The sequence below is a fragment of the Platichthys flesus genome, chromosome 7 (assembly GCF_949316205.1).
Source record: "Platichthys flesus chromosome 7, fPlaFle2.1, whole genome shotgun sequence".
Taxonomy (NCBI): Eukaryota; Metazoa; Chordata; class Actinopteri; order Pleuronectiformes; family Pleuronectidae; genus Platichthys; species Platichthys flesus.
Genome location: NC_084951.1, coordinates 12182951 through 12210908, shown reverse-complemented (window position 1 = coordinate 12210908; position 27958 = coordinate 12182951). Strand labels below are relative to the sequence as shown.

The window sequence follows — 27958 nt, the reverse complement described above, 5'->3', positions numbered from 1 at the left end:
AGTCAATTTCTTTAATCCCCCACCCTCCATCCTTACTTCCCCCCGCTGTCTCTGCCTCCCTCTCCCCCGTCCTTGCACCTTGATTCCTCTTTATGCCCAGACTGATGAGCCCAATTTGGACTGGTTCTGTAGCCGCCTCACTTTGATTAATGGCTCTCGGTGAGGCAGCATCCGCGCCGCCTCGTCCTTGTTTCATCGCGCACACACACACACACGTAGCCACTCATTGCCACCAGACTGGCCTTGTAATTGATGACAGAGGCCCGACCATTTGCAAACCAAATGTGAAAGAGTGAGACAGAGCAAAATCTGCGTCTGTAACACCTCTCCACCTCGCCCTTTTCTTTCTTTCTTACCCTTTCTATCTGTCTATCTCTGCACCCGCCCTCCCTGTCTGTACGCCTGCCCTTTCATTAGGTGTTTGTCACATTGATATGAAGGGCCAGGGCAGCATTGTGACATGCTCAGGAGGCAGTATAAATATTTGATTAGCCTTAATGGAAATCGTCGCAGCGCACTAATTGCGCTACACATTATCTGAGGTGGCGTATCAGCGGCGGACATCCCCTTTGATCCTCCCTTCATCTCTCCCCCCCCCCCCTCCCCTTCCTCTCAGCCCATCTCAGCCTCTCTTTCTTTTGTTTGTGCAGTTTATTTTGGGTCATATGTCATTATCCGACCCCCGCCCCTCTGCCTTCCTGCTCTTTTCTTGTCAGGAGCCTCTCTTGTTGTCCTTATCTCTCTGTCAACGCACAATGACGTGTCTGTCTGACGAGCCTCTGAGCCTCACTGTATGTTTATGCCCTCTTCACCAATATGTCCTCCTATAGGTAGCTTGGGCTTTCAGAATATATGCACACCGGGGGGGATCAGAGGTCGATAAACAGTGGGAAAGACACATTTACACTAGTTATGTGCTGCAGCTCTGAATGGCGAAGAGGAGTTGTGTGCCCTTTTGGACTGAGCTTTAAATCGAAGGGAGCCGTTCATTTGATGTGCGCTGATATTTTGGACATTAAGTCGGCAGACATCTGTCTCAAATAAAATGATCATAAACGAAAATCCTCTTTTATTTCTCTACCAAGTCTTTGTTATAATGTGTCAAATATTACCACGCAGTTGCAACTCTGGCTTAACAGCTTTTTTTTTTTAAATGAGTTGACACTTGCTATTTTTAATCACAATTTTGAAGAACTTTGGTGTCAGCAGTCAATGTTTATTGCTCCGGTCACAACTCAGCCCGGGGAACATGCACTTTACAACCTGACTGCAGAGCTCCCTGCCTGTGTTTGGTCTCTTACGTTCAGTGATTCAATTCACTGATGAATGTGTATCCTTGAGGCAGATGCGATCCTTTAGATGTGCACACAATGAGTTTTTTTTTAAACATGTCCTTCCTTAACCTCCGTCCTGTTTGTATTTACTTGTTGTTATTTACAGCGCGTCTATTTGGTGTCGCTCCTCTTTTCTCTCCCCCCCTCCCCCCCTCTCTGTTGCTCTCACCCTCCCTCGGACGTTTCCATTTAGCCAAAGACAAAACAAGTTAATTAGATCGGAAGTGCAGGCCTATCAATGGGGAATCAGTATTCAAATCAAGGCCGTGTCTGGACACAAACAGCAGGAAGCCAAACAAGACTCCGGCTGAATGGGAGGATGGGAGACAGAGAGAGAGAGAGAGAGAGAGAAAGAGTGAGAGAGAGAGAGCGAGCAAGTGAGAAAGCCAGCAGTTAGGGGGGCGGGCGAAAATACACAACCACACTATTTAAGTGCGGGATCAGTTGTACTTACGTTTCCTAGTCTGTGAATATTTGTGTCTGAAATTTGTTAGGGAAAAGAGTTATGAATGCACCAACAGTATTTTCTGTTGTCTTGTTTGAATGTAAGTTCAAACTTGTTTTGTGTGATCTAACATGTATTCTTACTTTACTCTCTCATTGAATTTCTAAAACCTTTTGTACGATCCATGGTTACATTTATCGTAGACATCACCTAGTGGCAATTTATTCTGTGGTCATTATTGTTTCCTGTAGCTGTGACCATTGTATATGCTGATCTTGACCCTGTAGTAAAACATGGCAGACTCCATGAAAGGTAGATATAAAGGGGCTCACTTTAAGTTAATGGAAACACAACCCTTTCTTTCCGGGTATTAAAGCTAAAACCATAGTTATATCTATAATTTACCATTTGTCCTGAAGTCCTACACAGTTGACCTTTAAGTAAAAACTAGTGGCACAGAAGTAAAACTCAGGGGTCCATAAACTGGGACACTTCCACTCCATCATTGGCTCAGGGCTGTGCACTGGATGCTGCTGATTCTTAGTCAAAAGAAAGAGTTTCTGAACAGCAGCTAAGGTCAAGCATGCACAGTCGATTTTGGATTACAATAAGTTGCATATTAATTCTGTTAGATTTCAGTACAGTCTCCATAAAACCAACAGGGCTGCTGCTGAGAAATCTGCTGAAATAGACAGAATTTGACGATGTTTATCTCTGGTTTGTGGGACGATTAATAAAGAGATGAAATGTTGCTTTTCCAGTGCAACCTTTGTAAAAAAAAATTCCAAAGGCCAATCAAAGCAGATATGGTTATTACCACCTTTTCAAGTGGAATAGAGGCAAATATATGCTAAGTGATACTAGAGGAGGGGGGCTTGTAAGTAACCACATCCTGTTAATGATAGGATGCTAAGGTGTTTGTCTGGGGGAACACGCGGACAGCAAGCAGGATACACCATCTGAATCAATGTGTCATAAGTTTGAAGAGGAAAAAGAAATAAACGTTTTTATATGTACGGTACATCACATTAATTGTGTTAATGATCTTTCCTTTGACTCCTCCATGATCCTCTGACTCTTTCCAATCCTCCGCCCTCTTCCTCTGCCCTGAAGCTACAGTACAGTACACAGTGGAGAAGAAGCAGATAGAGGAAAGGAGGAGAGGGACATGGAGAGGGAGGGAGGGCTGGGACGTAAAGGTCCCATTATCTCGCGTGGAGGGCCACCTGAGCTAAAGACAGCCATTTGTTCCCAAATCGACCTGTCGACCCCCACCTAATTACCAGCCAATTATTTCCAAATGGACCGCATTCACCCCACACCCTGCTCACTTAAAGAGGAGAGGGACAAAATTGCTTCCCTCTCTCTCTCTCTCTCTCTCTCTCTCTCTCTCTCTCTCTCTCTCTCTCATTCTCTTATTAACTCTTACAATTGCACTATCTTTCTTTCCTCTTGTTTCAGTATTTTCTTCATCCAATGGGAAATACTTTTGCACTTATTTTTGCTGGCTTTGCATTGTGTTGCCGAACCACTCAACTACACACGCACGCACACACACGCATGCACACACACACACACACGCACACAGACACACACACACACACACACAGCGGCACGCACCTCATTCTTTTCCTCGGTTCACTCTGGTTCTCTGGGTGTTAATTAAGTGGCCTAATTATGGGAAGAATTGACACTCAACCTGTGTGTGGGTGTGATTTAAAGTGTGTGTGTATCTTTTCACATGTGTATGTGTGCACATGCACATGCACCGGATTTTGGAAACTGTTTGATTATTAAAATGTCCACATAAGCATACACACACAAATAGATTTGCGCGATGCAGCCTTCATGTGGCAGCTTCATATTCTCTCTCTCTCTCTCTCTCTCTCTCTCTCTCTCTCTCTCTCTCTCTCTCTCTCTCACTCACTCTGTCTCTCTCTCTGTCTCTGGCACCGTCCAGTCTCAGCAGGCCGATGTGTATCGATGGGTCCGGCATGCGGGAGCCACCCAAAGGAGAAGAAGGCTGTGCCCCTGTTCCCAGAATTCTTTGTGGTTGGCCTCCATTGTTCACCACCACTTGTATACAGTATTGTCAGACTGATTGTGAGACTCCGCTCCCTCTAGCTCCACGGACAGCGCGAGAGCGAGCGAGCGGAGCAGAGAGGGGAGACGGAGGGAGAGAGGACGAGGAGGAGGAAGGGAGCCGTGAGCATTGTGTCCCTCGCTCGCCATTCTCCTGCCTTCCCATCTGTTTCCCTCTCTTCCTTCCTGTTTCTGTGGGATAGTGAGCAGATTAGTAATAGGACCGACACAGCTCCTAATAGGGGAAGTCACGGTCGGGAAATACGATGGATCGGTTTGAGATATCATCTGGCTGAGTGGCGCAATAGTTTTGAACTCTGACACCTAGCTGCTTGCTGGCTTACTTTGATCACTTTGGTGCAGAGTCTGTGTGTGTGTGTGTGTGTGTGTGTGTGTGTGTGTGTGTGTGTGTGTGTGTGGGGGGGGGGTGCAATAATTTACTGTATTGTAATTCTCAACCTTTTGATATTTTACCCATGGACTAAATACAGTTTTGATTAGTTGATATGATCACAAAATCGCTATATATAGCTATATTTAATAAAGATATTCAACTCCATATATATATGCTGCTAATGCATTGTTTTGTACAATGTAATTTGTAATGTACTGAACACCAGCTGAATATCTGCACAGGAAATATTCAAGCTTCATCTGATTTAATCTTATATACGTATTCTAGAAAGTTCAGCGTTGAATGGCTAAATGTGTCTGAGTTAGGTGTGTGTGCATGTATGTGTTCCCGTGTGTGTGTGTTCTGCTCGCTGCGATTCGAGGTCGCACTGTGCACCGGCCTCCTGGCTGAGTTTGAAGCTAAGTGGATTAGCATATCTCCCATGTCAGCTCCATTCACTGTGACAGCCTGATGACATGGGACTGTGTGACGGCCGCGACCCACCTGACGTCCACTGCTCAGGCCTCCCAGCAGGTGGTCTGACTCTGGGAGAAGAGGGGGGGGAGTCGTAGATGGGCTGCTGGGAGGTAAAGTCATGTTCTCGGCGGCTGTGAGTTGAGGTAAAAGGCAGACGTACAGTTTTTACTATTGTTCTAACGAATAGATGCTTTTTTTAATGTTTTAGATTGTTCCTCCTCCTGTCGGGGTATTTTAGTTTTATCCATTTTGCATTTATGGAATCTTGTAAAACACAAATTCACAAATAATGGCTAAAACTCTAAAGACTTTATAAACACAGTATATTCAAATCCAATATGTTTATACTTTTTTTATACCATTTTTTCGGAGGGTGTGGCCCAGGAGGTCGAGCAGGGCCTCCACCAACCAAAAGGGTGTGGGTTCAATCCCTTGCTTCTCCAATACTCATGTCAAAGTGTCCTTAGGAAAGATACTGAACCCTGGGTGTGTGTATTTGTGTGTGTGTGTGTGTTAATGAGGCTTGAATGGCTAATATTGCTAGAAAAGTAAAAAATGTAGATATATGCATTTACTATTCATGTTATGGATTTAATTTCTTACCAGAACCAGTCTTAATCTTAAACTTCGCCAACTCACATAAAACAGTCCTCTTTTCTCTGCATCTTCTTCTCCTTTACTACACCTTTCCATCCTCTCTCTCTCTTCTCTTATCCTGCGGTTCAGACTCACTAGTCTCCCATGACCCGTCCAGCCACCTCTCTCTCTCTCTCTCTGTGTCTCTCTCTCCAACCATAGTCCCCCACCACCCCTTTCGTCCTCCTCCTCCTCCTCCTCCTCCTCATCCTCCGCGGCCTCGTGTCAGCCTAGCCAGGCAATACTAACACTTTTGTCAGGGTGATTAATAGCACACTGGATTGTTGTTAATTCACTGGCTAATGACTGGAGGGAGCGGGCGAGAAGAAGAGAGGAGCGGAGCGAAGCGAGGTTGGAGAGTAATAGACTGATGTATGGATGTAGGCTGCTTCCAGTGGCAGAGGTGAATAGCATCACCCCCCCACACACACACACACACACAAACACACACACACCACATCCCCTCCTCAATCTAAACCAACATCCCTCCGTACACACCGGTACAACCTCAGACAGCTACTGTATACAGTGAACAGAAAAGCTGGGAGGTTGCGCGCACACACACACACACAAACACACACACACACACACATGAGTGCTGCAATTTCAAAAGAAAAATAAGAAAGTCAAACACTATAGCCTGCAGATATTGCAGGGGCTTGCTGTCTGAAAGTACTAGTTAATTGTACAATGGTGAGGAAAGTGAAATACAATCAACTAAAATAAATCATGTTTTGCACTTAACACGAATTTCCTCTCATTCACATATATCCTCATATTATATATAATGCACATTACATTTATAATATAATTAATACATTTAATTTATTGTTTTGAAGACTCGCGGTACAAAGGTCATAATTTCATGAGATCTTATTGAATCAAAACCAGAAAAAAAAACTTGACTCATTAAATTTCACACCTGTGACTAACACTAACACAAAAGGTGTCGCAAAAAAAAAAACGTGCACGCTCCCGTTCACACAAGATCACCCTCTCTCCTCCCTTGTTAATAAGAATGGATGGGTTTGTTCTGCACGCTGTCTGCCTCGGCGCTCCCTTAGCTGCGGCTGCCTGGCCTCCCGAGCCGCTCGCTAAATGAAGCTGCACCGGGAGTGGGTGTCGGGACACGGACACACGCGCATGCATTCACATGGACTCAGATGAAAAGAGAAAAAAGAAAGAGACACGGAGGAGTACAGTAGTTTGCTGCTGCAGTGGAAGGTGTCATGTTATCTGGTACAAATGGAGTCGTTCACCTTATTGTAGCAATTAGTTTGTAAAGGGCATCTTTGTTAAATATTTGATTTATAGTAGCCACACCCCTCACCTTGGAGTTCATTAGAAAACAGTGGGAATGAGATATTTTAACAATTTCCATAACTTTTGAATGTCGTCATGCATCAGACTTTGCTGCATCACCTGGTGATGTTTGTGCACAGTTTTCAAGTACTAATGATGGTTTTGTTTGCATGGTGCCAAATCACAACATGCGTTGCCTCAACTCACTTTACAGAGTAGAGCTGAGACCTTATAATAGTATAGAAACCCAACAGTTCCCACAATGAGCGAGCCCATGGTCACTGTGGAAAGAGAAAGTCCCTGTAGCAATGTGTGGATGTGAAACAAGCTCTTACTTTGAAGGTGTATTTTACTGTTTCACTCGTTTCTTCTCAAATTTGTATTAGATTCTTCATTTTCACTATCTAGTGTTATTTTTACCTTCCAACCCCCCCTTTCCTTCTCTTCCTCTGTTCATCCTGTTTTCTCGTGCTCCTTTCTTTTTTCCATCCTCATGTTCGAGCCACCCCTCACCCACTCCTCTCCTTCTCTCCCCCCTGGGGGATGTTTGCAACTCAATTTGGCAAATGTAACTCAATATTGATTATTTTTAATATTTATCATGTTTGTGAACATGTTTTGTCCTGGTGCTATTAATCTGCCCTGTTAATAAATGTCTGCAGCAGCCTGGGCCCTGGGACCCTTGGGAGCACAGGGCCACCACACACATGTCCGCACACACACACACACACACACACACACACACACACACACACACACACACACACACACTCGCATGCTGTCAGCTGCAGGAGGTCGCCTGCTGTCCTCTATTTGCCTAGGAGGTTAATTTCTCTCATGCTCTCACTCTCTTACTTTCAAACACACACACACACACACACACACACACATTATTGGAGGACAGAATGCCTCTAGGCTGCTCAGCACAAAGAACACATCAATACATCAGCCCTGTTGTATTGGCGCTACACACAAACACAAAAGTGCACACTCACGTATAAAAACTCACAAAATCTCCAATTGGCTCCTTATTGAGCTTCGTTTACCAGATTCCATTGTGTTGTCTTTGTTTTTATGTGGAAATGTTCAATTGTCCAAAAGTGCAGTTGTTATTGTTTTTTCACTCTTCACCTCAACAGAGAGGAAGTAAACTGGGTCCCACGTTAAGGGCTGACTGGGCCGATATGGGCCAGGGAGAAAGGTGGAGGTGTTCCCAATTCAAGGCTCCTCTGGTCATGTAGTGTTATGAAGATATCAAATATGAAAGACATCCAACATGTTCACAACTCAAAATCATGTTGTTTGGGGAAAGAAAACATCGATGATATATTGATCAGAAACCATCAGCAGCCAGTAAGCCAGGAACATGCTGGAGCCACCTTTGATTACAGGAGTTTCTCTAAGATCCCAGTATATTCGTTGGATACGAATATTTAACATCTTTTAAATCGCCTATAAGAAATAACTAAGGGAAATGAACATAGATACATTGAACAGGCTATAGCTCCCCCCCTTGCATGTATCAGATATATCAGATATCCAGTCAAAGGTCGTGGCCTAAAATGTTTCACACAAAGATGGCAGTGCAAGTGCAAACACACACAACTGAATGTTGGTGAGCAACAATATCCAGTTTAACTGGCACAAAGAACGTGTGGAATACAAACTTGGTAGCCTGTTGTATTTAATTTCACCTTTTCCATTTCTTTCTTGCCTTCTTTCTTCCCTCTTGTTTTTTTCCCCTCCTCGCTCCGAAGCCATGTTGTAATTTAAAGTGTTGCTTGGAAATGTTCCCCGGTGCTTTTACAAGGGGAAAACGTGTGGCGTTCTCCCTTGGACGGCGTCGCTGGTATTGTAGCTGACTGTGGCTCCATCGCTCACTCATTACTTCCTCGGGACTTCCACGCACACTAACAAACGTGCGCGCCGAATGCACCTTCTGCCCCGAACGCCCACCTTTGGCTGCTACCCTCGTCACATGCTTCCATTTATACGTCATTTTGAATATACGGTACGGTGTAAAAGTACACTTCTGTACAATACTTCACCTCTCAGCGACTCTACCTTTAATTTGCAGCTGCCTCTCTCCTCTGCCCCCCCCCCCCCCCCCCCTCCTGTTTGAAAGCACAGTGTTGAGGCTCTTTAGTGGAGAATCATCAAAGACCCTCTAACTACAGAGAAACAGGTACCAATATCACTCTTTGGCCCAATAATGAAACTAAGTGGGACCATATTGACCCAATATAGCGGCACAAACAGCAGATTAGGCTCGGGGTTTCCACACCACCCCTCTGACTCTCACACATGTATTCCCAGAGTTCCCACATCAAAATGTTTGGTCATTTAGTGCTCAACCAGCTACCCATTTTTCATATCTGTCATGGTCCACACATTCTCCCTCTGCCTGCATTTTTTTTTTTCCCCCTTTCACCAGACGATCTTTTCTCCCCATATTTGGAGCCGGTGCAGAATTTTGCATACTTTCGCCTTTTCCCTGGACACTCTCTTTTCATCAGTGGCTGACTTTCCTTTTGAATTGAACCAGATCAATTTACGGCCAGACACAGATACAGTCTCTGTGTGCGTTGGAGAGGGGAGGCAGGGAGGGAAATAAGACGTGTGTGCTTTATGATGGCCATCGTTGGCACACCCGTCCTATTTCCAGCCCTTTTTTTCCTGGTGTTATCATAGCCATAGCCATGACTCCACTGGGCTGCTGGCTCTCGAGTGTACACCTGGCTTCGAATACTCAAGCTATTGTTGGCATCTATTTTTGCCCTGTGGTCGGCGGTGCTTTACAATATGTACATCCCTGTATTTATAAGAAAAAAGAAAATGCAACGTTAGAAGGAGTTACAATTTGTTTCAACGAAGGCATGACTGCCTATTCTGCAGAGAGAAATTGGGCTGTTTTATATCTGATGATTTATTTATAGGCTCCTTCTGAGAATTAGTGCATGGAGTCAGTGTTGTTTCTTTCTGCCCAGACTGCGTTGACAATACAGCTCAGTCTATATGCCACAAGGCACATGTGTTTGTGTGTGCGTCCAGGCAGACGGCAGAAAATGACTCCAGATCTCTATCTTTCTGCATTTAAGTCTAGAGTGCTCTGATTAAACACAACCACAGAACAATTTGCCTGTTGTAAGGCCCTTCGATTAAACCGCTGATTTCCAGCACCGTGTCAAGTTATTTTGCCATGGCAACGCTGATTACTGTGTTATCAGCATTTCATTATTTTGTAGTATTTTTTCTACTTTTTTTATTTCTTTTATTTTTGACTCTCAGAAGGATATAAACTCAGATCTTTCTTAATGGCTGGACATTTTTTCTCTCTGGGCTCGTCCTGTGAAATATTTCACATCGTTAAGCACAGGCTGCAATTTAGAATTCTTTGTCTATAAATGTCGTATCTATGTCACATCTTGTAATTTCGCTGGGACGCGCGGTAATTATGAGATATCATCTTTACCTACAACACCATCTGATCTCTTGCACATGTGTTTAGAGTACAGTAACAGCTCCTGCGGTTGCAAACAGATGTGTGTTTGTGCGATAGCCTGCATCTGTTCATACGTGCCCCCGAATCTTTGTTATTGCAAGCCATGCTACAAAGCAAAGAGCTCCGTTTATGGCACGCATTTACAATTTATCAAATAAATGGGATGCCTTCATGTGGCCTGGGCCCCGGCGCTCAGGTTGAGCAGCGTAGTTTTCCACTGGAATAACAGCCGCTGAACAAGCAGCCCATTGTAGCCGCAGCCAGCGCCCGGACCCCCAAGGTGCGAATTAATGATTGACCCCTGATGTAATCAGGATAAATAGCTCCCCGTAAAAGAGAAAGAGATGGTGAGACGAACAGAGAGAGAAAGAACAACATAAGGAGCCAGGGAGAGGAAGGCACTATCTGGCTCTGGTGTTTTTTAAGAAGCCCTCGGGGAGATGAATCTAACATCTCTTTCTGGGTCTTTAGAGACCCTGAGCTAACATACAGCTGTTTAAAAGCAGCTCACTCGTCAGTTTTTAGACTCTTCGCCTCCTCCTCTTCCTGGCCCCTTTCATTATTTTCCTGCTTACTTTTCTCATCTGCAACTTTTTTCAGCGCTGGTCGAACATATTCAACTTGTATTACAGAGGGGAGGAGAGCGGGGGGGGGGCTTGTCTCTAAAGGCAAGTCGTCTACAAATGTCCCTGTTTACTCTCGAGGCAACTTTTTTTTGTATGAATTAACAAAGTTATGACTGAGAGTTAAGCTTGTTTAATATCACACAGCCACACCATTCCAGCCTCACTTTACTACTTTATGTGTCTCACAAAAGATGTTTGGTTCATTAAAATTAAGGAGATTTTTTCCCCTCCTCGTCCTTGTTACTCAATTATCTGACGTAGTTATCTGTGCTCTTTTTTTTTTTTTGTGCTCAGAGGCTCTTAAAGCCAAATGCTATTTAATAGATTTTCCAGGGCTGTCTCTCTGCTTGTCAAAATTGCTCTGAATGGGTCAAGTGCCAGTGAGAGTCGGGGAGTGAAGAGAGAAAGTGAGTGAAAAGAAAAGTGTTTAATAGCCTGAAAACACTTTTGATTGTGCAGGGAGGGAGCAGCAGATAGGGCTGCGTTATAAAAACTTTAATTGATCTGTGAAAAGTGGAAGCTACTTGTGGCTCACACGTTCCAAGGCTTAATTGCATGCATGGTCTGAGCCCCTATGAAACAGTGACTATTAAAAAAATTGGGTTCTTTTCCAGTCAAAATCACTGGATGACGCAAAATCTGTCATAAAATAGGCTGTTTTTTACTGCTGCAGCTTTATATGATAAGTTTCCCGGATCTGCATGGACAGGCTGCAGGATTGCCAGCCGCTGAAAAGCCCCTGTCGCATGCTTTCATAGTTTCACATTTCACATTTAAAACTTACATGTCAGTTAATTTAACAGCTTTCACAGTCCACATCTGTCACTGGGCAGCAATCCAAATATTTATCAAAGAACAAAAAAACTCACCCATTGTGCGATGAATGTGCTTTTGTATAAATTCAGCGATGGCTCTTTTCCTAATGTCGTTGCCTCCTTGATTAGCTCAATCAATCTTTCTCCAATTTACAATCAATCAGTGTAACGCCCCCCCCCCCCCACCCCCCTTGCCTAGGCACATACAAAAAGTATATCTTGAACATGAATGTGCACGTGAAACTGAAAAAAACACATGAATTGATCTTTTAACTAATTAATTATGTGCAGTTACATTTTCATGAAGCTTTATTGAAATTAAACCCACAAAGTTCCACTGTGACCCAACAAACTGCCATGGACTAACAAGCAGCATTTCTTTAATGTAATGTTGCCGCTCAGTGGCAGGTTTGGCAGCGGGTGAGATGGAGGCTAGCAGAGGGAGAGAGAGGGAGAGAGAGAGAGAGAGAGAGAGAGAGAGAGAGAGAGTGAGAGAGAGAGCTTGATTGAAACCACTCCTGCTGTAATTTTGGGCCTAGTTAGCCCGCTGATTGCCAGTCCCTGTGTTTAGATAGTGAAACAGCAGCGGTGCTTTAGTAAAGACAGCCCGATCCGTCCAGAGACGAAAAGTAGGAAACAGACAAAGATGTGCTCAGACAAACACACACAAACAAATATATACAACAGACCCCAGGCTGAGACTTGAACTTCTGAACTTTTTCTGCACTTACAGAAATGTATCCGACTCAGCCTGATCAGAGGTCTGGTCACATTTGTAATCCTATTTTTCTTTTAATGGTTTTTGATTTAACTTTTCAAATTTGTATTCTGGGCAAGGGGCTTTTTATTTAAATCTTTTAACATTGCGAGATAGATAGCTTTTCAACCTTCTTGTTAATTTCTCAGAGAATAAATTATGGATCTTTCTGTAAACATCTGGCATATTTGGGGGACTGATAGTTATGAGTGTGTGCAATTTGGTGCATACTGATGTTCAAATAGGGAACACACATATTGCTCCTGTGAAAAATCCCAAATACCCCACACAGGCTCCTCATATCACTCACTGAGCCGTCTCCACAAAAAACATGGAGAAATGGGATGAGCCAAATGCAATGTGTATCCACACACATACACACGCTTGAAGGTTCCCATCATAATTTTCACTCATGTTGGAACCAGTGGGATCCTGGAGCGCAGGCACAATCATGTTGTCAGTCTGTGGACATGACAATAATGATAGGTGATGAGGTTAACCAGGTCAGTGATAGACGGATCCTTTATTTGTGAAATGAGTGCTGGCAGACGGCAGTGACCGATGGAAATGAGAGATTTTTTCCCATCGAGGACTTGGCCGGCCTGAAGCTCCTTCTCTTCGTGTGTTTGGCTCCTCGCAGACAGCCTGTGAAAAAAAAAAAAACGGTCAAGTTTGCATTTTAAAGGCCATTAGATGGAAAGGTGTTCTGTTCCCCCTAAACGCTGTCATTGCACAGTGTGGTTTCACCCGGCTTAAAAGTTTAGAAATCGAAGTGGGCAGTTTCGGGTTCAAGAAGTCATGGGAAGTGCTGAATATGGGGTTTAACTTAATATTTGGAGTTGCAAGAAAGTTAATGTTTTGATGTCCAAAGACATTTTGTATTAAGATTAAGATTAAAGATTAAGATGCATTTATTAGTCCCAAACACATGCACAGACATGCAAAGGCACACTCATGCAGGTAGGGAAATTTAACCCCACTTTTAAAGTGCTCGGGGAGCAGATGTTGGGGGAGTAAGGTGCCTTGCTCAGGGGCACTGGACAGGGTAGGGAGACTCTTGGATTTTTGGACAGATCAATCCAGGTTCGTCTTTTGTTGTCTCTCCATGGAGTCGAACCAGAGACAAACCAGAGACCTTCTCTGCCCATAGTCCAAGTTTCTGCCACTAGACCACCGCCTCTCCCAATTATGTTATGTTACACCTCCTCCACCGGCCTAAGGTATTGACAGTTATTTCTCTCTTTGTCTTTTATCAGATGACAGTGAGCCAGTGGACAGCATGTACGACACAGAGGCCGACCTCCCCGGTTTGGCGGCCGGCAGTGGCATTGGCGCTGACAGCCCGGAAGACGACACGGAGGACGGCGTCATCAACATGTCCCCCCTGCCCTCACCGACTCCCTCCCATCCGAACAACAACAGCCACCACCACCTGCTGCACCCCCACATCTACGCCACCCACCACCACCACCACCTCCACAACAACAGCAACAGCAGCAGCAATGACCAGGACTTCACCACACCCAAGGAGGGCTCGCCGTACGAGGCGCCCGTCTACATTCCTGACGACATTCCCATTCCCGGCGAGCTGGAGCTGCGGGAGTCCTCTGTGCCCGGTGCCGGCCTGGGCGTGTGGGCCAAGAGCCCCATTGGTGCCGGCGAGAGGTTTGGCCTGCACAGCACGCTGCACCATGGGGCCACGGGCAAAGACAGCTCCTTTGGATGGGAGGTAGGAAACAGCCAGGCTACTCTGCTTTGTTTTGTATTTACCTTTTTTTCTTTTACCCTTTTCATTTCACTATGGCTGTCCATCAATTTTGACCACTTGCTTTGTTGGTGTCACAAAACCAAATGCAGCTTTAAGCTTTGATATATAGAGAGTTATAGAAACAATGAAGCAACACTGAAGAGGGTAAGTTTATTCATGCTGTCACAATTCCAGTCATCAGTCTTTATTCAGTGGAATCCATCTCTTCATCAGTAAAGACGCCCATTCCATTTGCATCCCCTGTACGATGGGACCTCATGTTTGACTCCTGCAAACACACACACACACACACACATATACAGAAACGCACTCGTCCAGAATTCCAGCAGCACAGCGATGTCAGATGGAAAAATCTGCCTGATTAGTGGAGGTATCAGCTTTTCTGGGCATCAGTCCGAGCAAGCACACTCATTTGGTCACGCCATCCGATATGGAAATGGAAGAAGCGTATAGCCCAATGCGGTGGCTGCATATTGAACTATTAATTTTCATTTCAACATGACATTAGAGGATATTGAAGTTGCTTCAGTAAGCTCATTAGGAAAAAAAAGGGATCTCCTGATCTACCTCTCTTTCTCTCACTCCCTCCATCCCTCTTCCTCTCTCTCTCTCTCTTTCTCTCTCTCTCTCTCTCTCTCTCTGTCTCTCGCTCTCCCTCTTTTTTTCTCAAGATGCCTAATCAGAGATGAAATCTACTGGCCTGCTTCTCATTTCACTGACTCCTCGACTCTTCACTTTTAGGGGACAGGTCTTTCACATGGTCTCAGATTACTTTTGTATGTAATAAGGAATAAGGACTTGGAAGAGTTAATCATTTGAAAGGCATGTTTGAGAGGACATGACGTGCTCAAATTCCACATCAGCTGATTCACCAAGTTGCGAGAAGACCGACAGGCCATTTCAAGATTTCTCGCACTATTCTAACCTATTAAAGGCCAAAGGCTCCAAATTAAATAGCAATTTAAAACCTAAGCGTTGTTTGAAAGCGACCCCCTAAAACCCAGTATAGTGAGGAGCTTACCTAATTGCCAATGTTTACAAAAACTCTAATGTCTCTGCCTGATACATGAAATTAATAAAAAATAAACATTTGATAGCTTAAACATTTAACTTTTATTGTAAATCATTATCCTTTCCCTAAAAATCAAAAAGCCCAGAAAACTGGCAGAGATCCTCCCCTTTCTCCCTCTTCCTCTGACTAAGCCTTGTTCAGCGGGTCACATGGTCAGGGTGGGAATCTTCTTCATTATTATTTTCATTTTTAGATCGTCAGCCAATGTCTGAAATGCTACTTAAAAACGATTTGCAAACTAAGAGAGATTACAGACGAACACACTAAATTTTCCATAATGCATTTTTTTTCCTTTTCTTCATTATTTCATCAAATCACGTTGGTATTTCATCAGTCACTGTCTTGAAAACGATGACATTGTGGATGAGATCACACATTTCATCCGGCTCGATAGGGAGAAGCACACAGATGCTAATGGGCCAGTGTAGTGTCTGTTAACTGTGCCTTCAGGAAACACTAATAAACTGGGGTGTTTTAAGAAAATATATATGTTGAATGTAAGTCTGATAGAGAATGTAAACTAATGAGAGAAAATCCTACAGTTTACATGTAAAGCAAGGACAATGTGACTAACATTATAACAAAAGTTTGTTACCCAATTTTCTCAAGTTAAATAGAAAGAGAGATATTTGGTTTACAATTAGTGGAAGTGTAAAATCAAAGGTGTTTAAAACTGACATTAATAGTTGTATTATCAAACCACACAGCAGATTGTTTTCAGTTCCTCTTGAGATCTACTCTTAATATCTCTGGGAAAAACCTCACTTGCAAATAATGTTCATGAATCGGCCATTGACAAAAATTTGAAAGGAATCTCAAAAGGTTTCCTCAATAGGTTCAGTCTCGAGAAATCCCGCTGCTGGTCTCCACCAAATCCCTCGCTTCTTTTTTCATTCCGTTTCCTTCTTAACAGTTGTAGGAGCATGCAGGCGATTAGAGCACACAGGCACACGCTATGTGGCTGTGTGCCAGGCCGAACATTTTCCTTTTTAAAGTTCATATTATGGCTAGCCATTCGGGGTGCAAAGGGCGCCTCTCCAAAAGCTACACTCTCCCTGTAGCTCTCATGTTTTCTCTCAGTTTTCCTCCTCCTTCCTTTTTTCTCCCCAGACACCCGACTAATGAATATTCATCAGTGACGCTTTAGCTTTCGCTTGTAGGAAAAAAAGGCCACCTTCAGCTCTAAAGAGATACATTCACACACACACGCACACTGACTCAAAAAGGGTTAGACAGCATACTGCACTTCTAGTTTTTTGGGCACTTTGAGCCAAAACGACTGTTTATGCACTTCTGAAGGAATTCTTTCCATTTGATAATCATATCACAAATATTAGGCCATATGCCCCTGGTAAGGTGCTTAACAATATGTACATGTACACAGGTCAGATTTCCCCAATCACTTTGCCACGATTTTGTGAAATCTTCAAAATACAATTATTTGAGATCAGTATAGCAGTGAACATGAAAGCTGGAGAATGTACGCACAGTAGGGTCCAACATTTTCTGGAGTTTACCTTGAACATCACAGCAGGAGATTTTCAGAACAGGCCAATCTCCTTTGTCTTTCCAAGTTGCCATCTTCTCCAGTATCCTCTCTTGAGGTAAAATCTTTGATCCTTGCCTTCCAACTTGTCTTAAGGTAACGATTGATCCGTCTTCTCCTCTTTCTCCTGTAAGGTCGTCAGAGGACTGTTTCTGGCTCAGGCTATAGTATTTTTTTAAGATATCCAGACTGGTTTGGGGCTGGAAGCCTTCAGGGGCCCTCCTCTCCCAGACTCTTATCACAGATAGCCATAACAGTCAGCCTGTTGATAGTCATCATCAGACTCCCCTAGGAGTCCCATGGACCCCCTTTTCTCTCCCCCTTTAACTATCTGCCCCTCCACTCATCTACTGCCTCTGGTCTTAGACAAATAGACAGGCGAGGGACCGACAGAGGAATGGCTGAGTGAAAAAAGATGTTAAAAGAAATGAGAGCGTAACAAGGATTTATGGGGATGGATCGAGGAAGACATAGGATGTAAAAAAAACAAAACATATTTCTCACAGCATCAGAAACACAGTAGGAGTATAACACTGTTCACGGACATTCTGTGAAATCTGTGTGTTATGCTGGTTCTCTGCCAAACAGGGGAAATTGTTATGAGAGATGATGTCATCGGAGGTGTAAATATGATCATATCTATCCAAGAAGTCTTAAAATACACTGTAACTCAGCTCTTCTTTCCAGGGAAACCAAAATAGATTAAGTGCTGAATTTACTTATCAGAGCAATTAGTTCAACTGTGGTTTCATTAATCAATAAATCACAGTTAGTTGCTGATGTTGATTGAAGTATCTTGAAATCAAAGGTTGTACTCCACATGCACTGTAGCTATGTAATCCTTACAAATGCAAAAACACCAATCAACAATGATATACACCATCTGCAGTTGTACCCTTAAAACCCAAAAGGTTTAACTACATTGATTGCATTTCTGTGGATTTTTTACTAAGGCTGGCATAACTCGTTATATTGGCTTTGCAAGCAGTGCGGTCTCCCAGCGAAGCCAAACAGATCTAACAATCTCATGGTGGAAGAACAATGTGTTGCTTTCTGGATATATCTGAGCGGTCGGTGTAGTTCGCTGGAGAGAATAATGAAAAGAGAGACCGAGAACGGGTAGGATTGAAGGGAAAGAAGAAAGAGGAACGGCGAGAGGAAGCCTACTATTGTCTGTCCTGGGGCATCGGGAACTGGAAGAGGTGTTAACTCATACTCATTTCAGTGAGACGGACAGCTTAATATAAGAGCTGCTTTGCTGCAGGCCATGGCCATTCTCTTCTGTCTCAGACTCCCTCTCTGGGCCGGCACAGAGTCATCCATTTAAAAACCATTATGCTCCCCCTTTTGCACAACATGATAGAACGCCAGGGCCCTAGGTCTACCGTGTGTGTGTGTGTGTGTGTGTGTGTGTGTGTGCGTGTGTGTGTGTGTGTGTATGTGTGAGTTGGCCTGTCAATCCCTCAGGATAGGAAGGCCTGAGCCAGCAGAGTGAGGAGAGGCCCTCAGAGAGTCCAGCATGGGGATCTACTGTGACTGCTGCTATTATCTGCTCGGAGGATTGGCCTAACTTGCCTGTTGATAGAGACATGTCACTATACAATGGCTGGAGGTACTGTGGTCTTCATTGACTGGCATTCAATGGACTCACTGATGTAGCCCCCCTCGGCCGACATATCTGCCGATATGTTTGGCAGAAGTGATGAATAATACGAACAAAAACTTCAGATTTACATGTAGGAAATGCAGAAATAAAGATATACAATTTTTTTTAACAAATGATATGCTAAACAAAAAGGACAGTAACTGTCTTTAAGTAGAAAACTCAAGAAAGTTACTTTTCTATTTGTATTCTGAATATTTGTGAGGTCAAGCAAACAGTACGGCTAAGCCCTCCAGATGCGTTATTAATGGTGTTTACTCTCACTTCTCCAAACCCTGTGACCACTGGGTGTATCTTTGCACTCTGAATCATGGCTTTTTAAAACTCCTCCAACACCTTAAAGCTTTGTCTTATCTCACTATCCTTTGTTTCTAGAGCTCAAGGTTTATTCTGTCTCGCTCAGTTTCACTCGTCTCACTAGCTTGAAGGTCAACGTACTGTATATCAGGTGACGTGGTAAAAATCTCCCCAACTGTCACTTGCTTAATTCAGCTAGGGGCAATTTTGTGCTCTGGCATTATCTGCTTATAGAAGGTAAAGTGAAAAGAGCTCAATGCCTTCAGGGTATTATTTATATTCTCAGACATCATATGAGAAGGACATAATGTGCATTTTGATTTTAGGGATGTGCATTGATGTAGATGCTTTGGACAAGGTCAACACAAGTGCTTTCACACACACTAAAAAATAAAACATGTATCGTAGAGTCCATGTCAGCCCTGCAGCCAGATTTGTCAGTCTGCAGCAGTGGACCTTGGGATGACTTTGTTTCCAGGCAAACTTCTGTCTCCTTGTCCCTCATTCTCTTTCTGTTTACTTTTTGTGGGGTGATTTTCCATATCAGCGCCATTCATCCAGTGATTCATGGAAAGAGGCGAAAAGTATGCTGGCTCTTCTGTTTACCCCTCTGTTGACTAAGTGATAGGCTAAGACGTCTGGCGGGCACTCTCATGTCGCCAAGGTCCTACGTGACAGATACCCATCATGCCATGGCATCATGCACCTCCCTTGCCCTCTGTGCGGCTTGAAATCCTGGGCGTTTCACCTCATATTCATGCTAACGCTGTGATTCTTTTGTTCTCGACCTAATCGCTGAGCTAAGCTAACGTCCTTGTCTCTTGACGTTAGGGAGAAGAAGTTCTGGCACACCCTGACACTTATCTGTCCTGACCCACCTCGGGCCTTCTAAAGTGTTTGCTAACCTTTTGTGTTTTTCCTGAGGAGGGCGGATGGCCAAGTACTTATGCTGCAAGATATCCTAACAGGGCATTCAAGGTGCAGCTTGCAACATGTCTGATCTGTTTGCCTTCAACAGAAAGGTGTTCTTTATCTCGATGTTTGGCCCCTTAAGGTGACTGGTACCGACCTGATAAGGCGAAAACTCCCTGGAACTGCCAAGAGACAGTAGTCACACCAAGCAAATGGACCATATGAGACAGAGAGGCAGTGAGATAATGTGAGAGGGTACTTTTCTGCTTTATTTGACTAATGTGCTTTCCAGTGTTCTCACAGTGGCAGTCATGTTCTGATGTTTCAATTATAAGTGTTGGTTAAGGTCGGACAATGTGATCATTCACTAAGCATAACACAAGAAACCTCAATCCTACATGACGCCATTTGTTCGTCATCCATTTTCAGACACTCAGTCTTAATATTACTCGACTTGACTTTAACCCCTACTGTGAAGACTATTGTATATCAGGCAGGAAGCTTTTTTACATAAATGGGGTCATTATCATGTCTCTTAGTAATCAAATCAGGACCATGGTCTGATGAGCAGGGCCTTGAGCTGAGAGTCCTTCTCATAACGCCACTTAGCATGAATAACAGCAGGCCTCCTCAGCTTTACCTTCTCAGATACCATTTCATTGGAAAGTAGAGGGTTAATAAGATATTAAAGGGTCAGTGCTAAGTCACTCACCCCAATGCCCCTACTGCTGCCAGTCCTGTACAACGGCTTTAGATTAATAAGCCGTGAATAAAATACCTTGTCTTGCATAGAAGGATGAAGCTCAGAACTTGGGCACAGAAAATCTGCCTGAATTGTGATTAACCTAGTCTCAGTTGACTATTTTACACAATGTGCTGAGGTAGTGTCACAGACATTACACATGAAGTGCCCTGATTTTTCATCAGTGGTTAAGCTTGGATCTTAACCAAATCTTTAGAATTTGTGAAAATAGTGCCTCCACAATATATTTATTCCAATCTAAAAAAAAATTGCCAGGATTCTATGGATATGAAATTATGTGTTAACTTAAGAAGTTACGTTGGCTCGCATGCTCTTAGCCCTACATTGTAATGAAAGGGAATATCAAACCTGTGGTTTCTAATAACAGTATTGACCAATAGCGTGTGGTTTTCTGTCTTCATTATTTGACTTTGACGGAAACCCCAAGTTTACACACAGAGCAAAAACATTTAAAAAAGAGCGTAACACCACAAGTCCTGAGCCCTGGTTGCTGTAATATCTTCCATTCACGTTCATTTCATGTAGGTTTTAAACATGCCATTAGCCAATTTAATCCAATTTTCCCAGCTTTCGGAGCACTCCACTGGAACAGATTCCATCTAATATTAAACATATGGTCCTTGTTGCCCCTAGAAACCCCACACCAGTGCTGGGCTTTTTTAAGAAGCTGTTAGAGACAAAGCTTCTGCGCCCCAGCGCAAACCATTGTCAATTATCTTCAGTGAACACGGTAATTGATAACGAGGAAGCAGGGCAGCAAATTAAATGTCAGGTTTGATTAGGAGCCTGATGCCTTATCATTTGTTCATAACTCATTACCAACATCTGTTAATTAGTTAATAAATTAATTTGCAGGGCTCGGATGAAAGGTGTGCAGGCTCGCGAGGAAATCCGTGGGTCAAAGTCATCCGTCTTTGAAGAGAGTGGAACTCAACAAATATTGTCCCTGGGATTTGGGCTGTTATTACTTGGTCATTGGTTTCAGACCTCAGCCACTCTAGCCAAGCATTCTCAATGGGACCTCTTGTTTGCCCGAATATGCCCCCCCCCCCATCCCCCCTCCACACACTCACACGCACACACTCACACACACACATAGTCTCCTCACGCATCTCCACCACAATGCTATCCTTTATTGAGTGGCGTCTCTTTGCAGACGTGCTTTAAACATTAATTTAAAAACCCTGTCATTGACCCATCAGTCCTCTGTGGCAAAGCACAGGTAACTCCTGTCCTTTTACTCCTCTCCCTCTCTTTTCGTTCCGCGTGTAACCCCATCATTGCTCTGACGAATAGTTCCATGAGTCTGGGCCTCAGGGCAGGAGCAGACAATGATACTGCTCCTTACCACAGTGGAACATGATGACATTTGTCAAATGCAGTTTATGCAGCTGATTAGATTCATGCTATTATGTAGAAATGTTATTTTCGGCTATCCCAACTATTGCTGCTAGGGTGATTACACCAAAACCAGGCTCACCTTACCTCAGCTCTGACGTGTCTGCTGTGCTTTATGTGAAACATCTGTGGGACAGTGTTATTTGTGTGTATATACATGTATAGGTGCAGGCCCTCTAATGGAAGAGCTCTGTTAGTCTCAGATCACTCACCCTTTCTTCCATTTTCGCTCCCTTTCCTCTTTCCTCCTCACGATAAATCTCAATCCCTTGCGCCGCTTAACATTTCTGTGACTCAAGCAGGAGGTGGTGACCTATTAATCAGGTTCCCGTGGCTGTTGTGATTGCCTTTTTCCATAATCAGATACACAACACTGCCCAAACGAATTGGCAGTAGAAATATCTATATTCGTTAACTCCTTGCAGTTCCTTTATTAAACTGTGGACCATGATCCATGAGGAGGGAGCTCCAAAAGAAACTGTGCATGGCTGTGCCTTTTAATTACTTTTTATGAGGTGGAAAGAGTAATGTTTCTGCACAGTGTGTTTCTACGTCAGAGTCAAACACTCATGATCAGAGTATCAAGGGCCCTTATGAGCACATTATTTGTTCTAGGAGGAGAGGCGCCTATTAACCAATCATCTCATAGTATAAAGCAGCATAAAATTCAACTAATAAAATTCAGATATAACTTTTCTATTCTCTGCTATTTGAGTTCCTGTTTCTGTTAACCTCTCCAGATAATTGTGATATTTGTGTTGCTGCACAGAAATTGTAACTGCCCAAGACCACATGCACATACATCCATACAAACATAAAGAGACACAGGCAGGCCGGGAAAAGACATTTTCCCATGTTATTCTTTCCTTCACTGGCTCATTTAGAATAACAGGGTAGAGTGAGAAGCTGGGCTCGATGACGACATCAGATGTAAAAACAGTGTTGAATTGTTGAAGTGTCGAACACGCCGGGTTGTCTTTACTTTGGAAAGACTTTGGAATCGCTCAAGTGATTTTCGCTCATTTTCTCCACCACTGTCATTGGAGGCGAGACATGGCGTCTTGTCCGCATGAGACAACAAGGAGGTTCTGAGAGAGTTGAGATTTGTGCATATCTCTCTCTCTCTCTCTCTGAGTGTGTGTCTGTCTATGTGCACATTTTTTATACATTTGTATCCAGTAATCATAATGGGCATTGGTCCACCCTCCACAAAATCCCAAATCTGTCTTATTTCCCAGACTAAAGGACATTGATATAATATCTAAATACAATACGAATTATTGTGTCACTGCGACAAATAACAGTTTAAATATGTTTCCCAAACATTTCATTTATGAGATATCATAGCCTAATTCAATTTGTTGCAATATTCCCCCTACTAATCATAGTGACAGCGCACTTAATAGCTAGTCATTTAAATTGTGATGATCAGAGTCTTTAGCCTTCAAGCAGAGGTCAGTATAAACTTGGTAGATACTCTCAACTCTCTACTGCTGGGGTGACGTCCCCCACACACTCACCCCTACCAATCAGCTCCAAAAGTTTGGAATTTGGAGAAGCCATACAAAATACTATTCACACCAAGTTTGGTGAAAATGAACAAATCACCTACTGCTGACATGGAACTTCCAAAGTGACTCAAAAGACCTGGATATTTACCTCTAGAAGTGTGTTTGTGTGTGAATACATAACACAATTTTGTGTCAATAATGTCACAAACTGATGGACAGGAGCACATATGACTGAATGAACGAGTGAGGGAAATAATGACCCACAAAGAAACACAGATCATTTTAATCATTTACTGTCACCATGAGGAGAAATAAAGAGACTCTTAGAAATGGAAGGTGAGAGAGGCTAAATTGATTTCCGCACATTTTCTCAATGGTCAGAGCAGTGCACTATGAGCCTCTCAGTCATTCTGTCGTCTATAAATGTCAAATGATTCTGCTGCGTTTCACTCTCTCTGGACAGGAGGTGATGTCTATGCAGCTGCTACACTGTGGCACTCAGCGTGGCATCTGTTAAAGGCTGAAAGAAAATCCTGAAAAATATTTGACTTCTTTTAGACTCTTTGACCTGAGCCCTGTGCTACATACAGTATGTAAAACAGCAGAACAAAAGCATTGCTATATCGTCAGGCAAACTGAGAGAAATGAGCTCCAATCCGACCTGAAGATAATATCAGTGTTACAATTATATCGGAAAAATCTCATGTATTTCCTCTGTGTCCTCTTTTTCTCAAACGTTCTCCTTCATATTTTATTTTAAATCTTATTTTATGATCAAATTCTTCCCGTTTTGCTTTGTTTACTGTTGTTTTATTGAGCTGGAGTGTTTGCGGTTACAAAGCCTGCTCCCCTCTGCTGGCCATGAGCTCACAATGCCACTTTCTGAACAGGCGCTAAGTGTCTTCAACGCTGTGCAACTGATGTTGTGTCTTAAGGCAGAGGGGGGGGGGGGGGCAGGTGTTCTAGGGAAAACTATAAGCGCGTGCACACACACACAAGCACACACACACACACTTGAAGAATGGTGCCTACCAAACTGCTCAAGTAGAACAAGTGAGCTCTTCTCCAACCCTTCTCCAACCCTTCTTCCTCTCCTGTAGACTGTGAGGAACACACAAAGTGTTTACACCACTTTGCCTTGCCTATTTCCTTTTTTTTTATATATATATATTTCTCTTTACTATATGACTGAAAGCACATACACACAGAGCACAGTGTTCTCCCTCACATTCCTATGATGGATAACCACAAAGTCTTCTGAGGATCCCTCATATGGAGTCTTGTATTCACCTTTACATGTTTATATAATCACGTTCATGTCCCGTCCCAGTACTGGCAGATAGCACACCGCAGTTTCTTTTTTGCACGCCAGTGAAATTGAGTACTGATCTCTGTGAAATAGACATCAGATGCTATTAGGACAAAATACACAACATTTGCTTTAATTATGCCCAGATGAAACCGGGACTCTAATCTTTTCTTTTTTGATTCATTGATTTTTCAACCCCCTCTCTCAGCCTTATGTGGCCTCTCTCTCTATTTCTCGTCTCCTTCCTTTCTATTTTGTTTTGCTCCCTCCTCCTCTCTTCCTGGCCTCCGGGGTCCCAGAGCTTCTAATTCGGCCTTATCAGTGAAGTAATTTAGCTGCCACAGCTTGGGTTTCTGTCGCGCGGCATGCGGCCCCATTGTCCTGCCTTGCTGTTGCTGAGATAAACCCTCAGATTGAACAAAGTCCGCGCTGACCTTTGCAAACTCCCGAATCTCGCTCTGCACACCCCACCACCAGAGATTCCCCCGGCCGCAAGCTCCTTTCTTAGGGTGAGGAGGCTTTGGGAGGGAGTCGGCGAATGAGTGTGCGCGCGTTTGTGTGTCTGTGAAAGAGTGCGAGTGTGTGGGGTCAGGGTGGATTGAGTGAGCGTGAGATGGACAGGGGAGAGGGATTAAGATGGCTGACTGAGCCTGTCTATATTTCCAATGGCACTTCGCTCTAAGAGGGAGGGAGAGGAGGAAAAACTGCACGGCAAGCAAAGCATTCAAGTGTGCATTTTTCTGTCTCCTTCAGACTGCAAGAGGAGGCTTTTGTGAGCCACATTCTCTGACCTTCCTGCCTTCACCATTCAACCAGAAATATGATTTCTTTGACGTAGAAGAGACAGTTTGTGTCTTAGTTCCTTCTACTTGCCGTTGATGTCGCTGAAACGGTTCATTGAGAACCCTGACAAAAGCCCCGTTGAACTCCTCGTCTCTCCATTGTTATCTATCATGTCCTTCATTTCTTGGCAGAGGGCCCGAGAGGAGTCTTTCGGGATTGTTGCTTTGACACACAGTGAAACGCCTAAAGAGGGACGGTTGAAGCCAAGTGGATGGGGGCGGGGGTCGATGCTGTGCCGGGGGAGGTTTGGGGCACAATGCAACAGGAGTGCTCTCACCATTGTGAACCACTGTCATCCTTCAGAAGCCACTCTACTCGCTCTCAACGTCGCAAGTCCTCCCGGCTCTGTCGGCCTGACAGGGAACCTCGTCAAAAGGTCTTGGAGTTAGCGATTGAGACAGACCAGGTGGAGGGTGGAGGAAAGAGGAGTTGTTAGTGCAGAGTTTTGCTTGTGTGTGTGTGAGTGATGGGGATATAACGTGCAAAACACGGGCCCTAAATTCAGGTGTGGGATCAAGAGTTAATGACTGAGAGAATTTGCACCACTCTGTTCATCAGGGTGGCCCCTCATTCATCCCACCTTCATCTTCTTCCCTCTATCCATCCCTCTTCCTTTCCACCTCCCCCTACCCGCCACCACCTGCCTGCAAGCCACCACCAGAGTTCCCAGGGAGATGAGCGCCACGGAGAAGAAGGACCGCAAGGGATTAACTTTTCACATGGCTGGGAGTCCTCGTCTCAAAAGACCTGACAACCCCAGACGGCTTGATTAAAAAAGAAAAGAAGAGAAGAGGAAAGGAGAGAGGGAGGGAGGGCACAGGAGGAGGAGAAGAGGGGGAATTCTTCACATGATGGCCCTGAGAGAGGGATTTTGGATATTGGGTGTCTTTTTTTTCCCGTCGTCCAAAGCCCCCATGTCTTGGGTTGAAAATGAGCAAATTGTTCCTCCTGTTCTGTCGGCAGCCCCTGTGTTGCTCGGCCTGAAGATGTGGGTGGGCACCGGCATATGTGGTTGACTCCTTGTAGGAAACCAAGAGGTGTCCTCTAGTTGGCTGAAAAATGCATCAGACAACTAGAATAATCAGTCCAACAGACTAAGTCATGATGTATTATTCATTCACCTGTCATTCATGTATTTTCCGAATTCCCTCTGCTGTCATGTGTATGTCAGAGTTGCATTACAGTTGAGGAAGACATCAGCATGACAGAATCAGCGAACCATCGCTGGCTTAAACTTCTAGTGTTCAAGTGGCCAGGCGCCCTATTTCCCCTCACTCTCTCCCAGATAAACCGGGCCTCTCAGGTTTGTCTGTGAGAAAGAGAGGACAAAAATCAAAACAAACGCTCCCACTGAAGTGAAGATGGGAGTAGGGGTTGGCTTTCCACTCTGGCTAGCGGATCAGCAACTCAACCTAGCGGGACAGCGGGCCACTCAATACCTCCCATCTTGTACAGGTAACCGAGTGGCCCGACAGGGGGGTCAGGGAAGGTAGCAGGAGATTGTCTTACAGATCACCACTCACCCTCTGGCTTCCTCCACATGGCTCACTTACCCTCTTCTCATCTCCGCTGCTGGGGTGCACTCACCCTCTCTTCCCACACCCCTCGGCCTCGATTCAGACATCCTCTGAGAGTCGTTGGGGAGGTTCACACCCAGTTTCACCAAGCAGAGATTAACCAGAACATTATAAATGCTGCGGAAAACAACATATTCTGGATTTTGCCAAGCTTATTTTTATTCAAATAAACACTTGAATATCTAATCTTGAATTCTGAAATTAGAGGATCCATCAAGATCAGAGCAGGTACAAGGAGAGCACATTTAAAAAAAGTTGTTTTTTACTTTTAATATTGCAAATGAAATCTGAAAGCAACTACAGCCATAATATAATAGTAATAATAATAGTAATAACTCGAAGGGCACCTAGGGAGCACATATGCCAAGGTCAAACAGTTCCCTTATGAAGCCAAATTCACCCGATCAAGATTTGTATTTGCATCACCAAATTGCACACACTCTCAGATATATGGGTCCTCAAAAAGAAACTGCCCCATGATCCAGGAATTATTCTCTGAAAAAATCAAGGAAACTGTTGAATTTTTATTTTATAATCGATAAATCAACAATAATATTATACAGTATAAATACAAAAAATGGCCATCTCTAAAAAGCTTTAAGTTTGTTTCGTAACTTCTGCTGTCAACAGTCGTAGTGCAAAGGACAAGTAACTGCATATTCAAGGGGTGACTATAACACAGTCAATTAACCCTGATATCAGCCCATATTTCTCATTAATCACACTGCTTAACAGCCATATGGCCCCAGACTCCAAGGAGGCTCTGAACCTATTTGCTGTGCACTTGACCTTGGCAAGACCCTGGGGAGTGCGCAAGTTTGAGTTCTGCTCTCCAGGATGTTGTGTTTTCCCTTTGTGCTGCACTGCTGCATAAATAGAGGAACTCCCAGACAGATGAACACAGCCCCAGTGATCAATACAGTGACCCA

The 27958-nt window shown here is 43.9% G+C and overlaps 1 protein-coding gene across 2 annotated transcripts in view; it reads left to right on the top strand.

Annotated features, from left to right (window-relative positions):
• The window catches only part of prdm16 (PR domain containing 16), a 170293-nt gene that overhangs the window by 43741 nt on the left and 98594 nt on the right, over positions 1-27958 (top strand). For both annotated transcript variants that reach the window (XM_062392558.1, XM_062392557.1), the window contains exon 2: positions 13627-14099. In XM_062392558.1, the coding sequence (XP_062248542.1) occupies positions 13627-14099 (473 nt within the window). The remainder of the gene's footprint in view (positions 1-13626; positions 14100-27958) is intronic.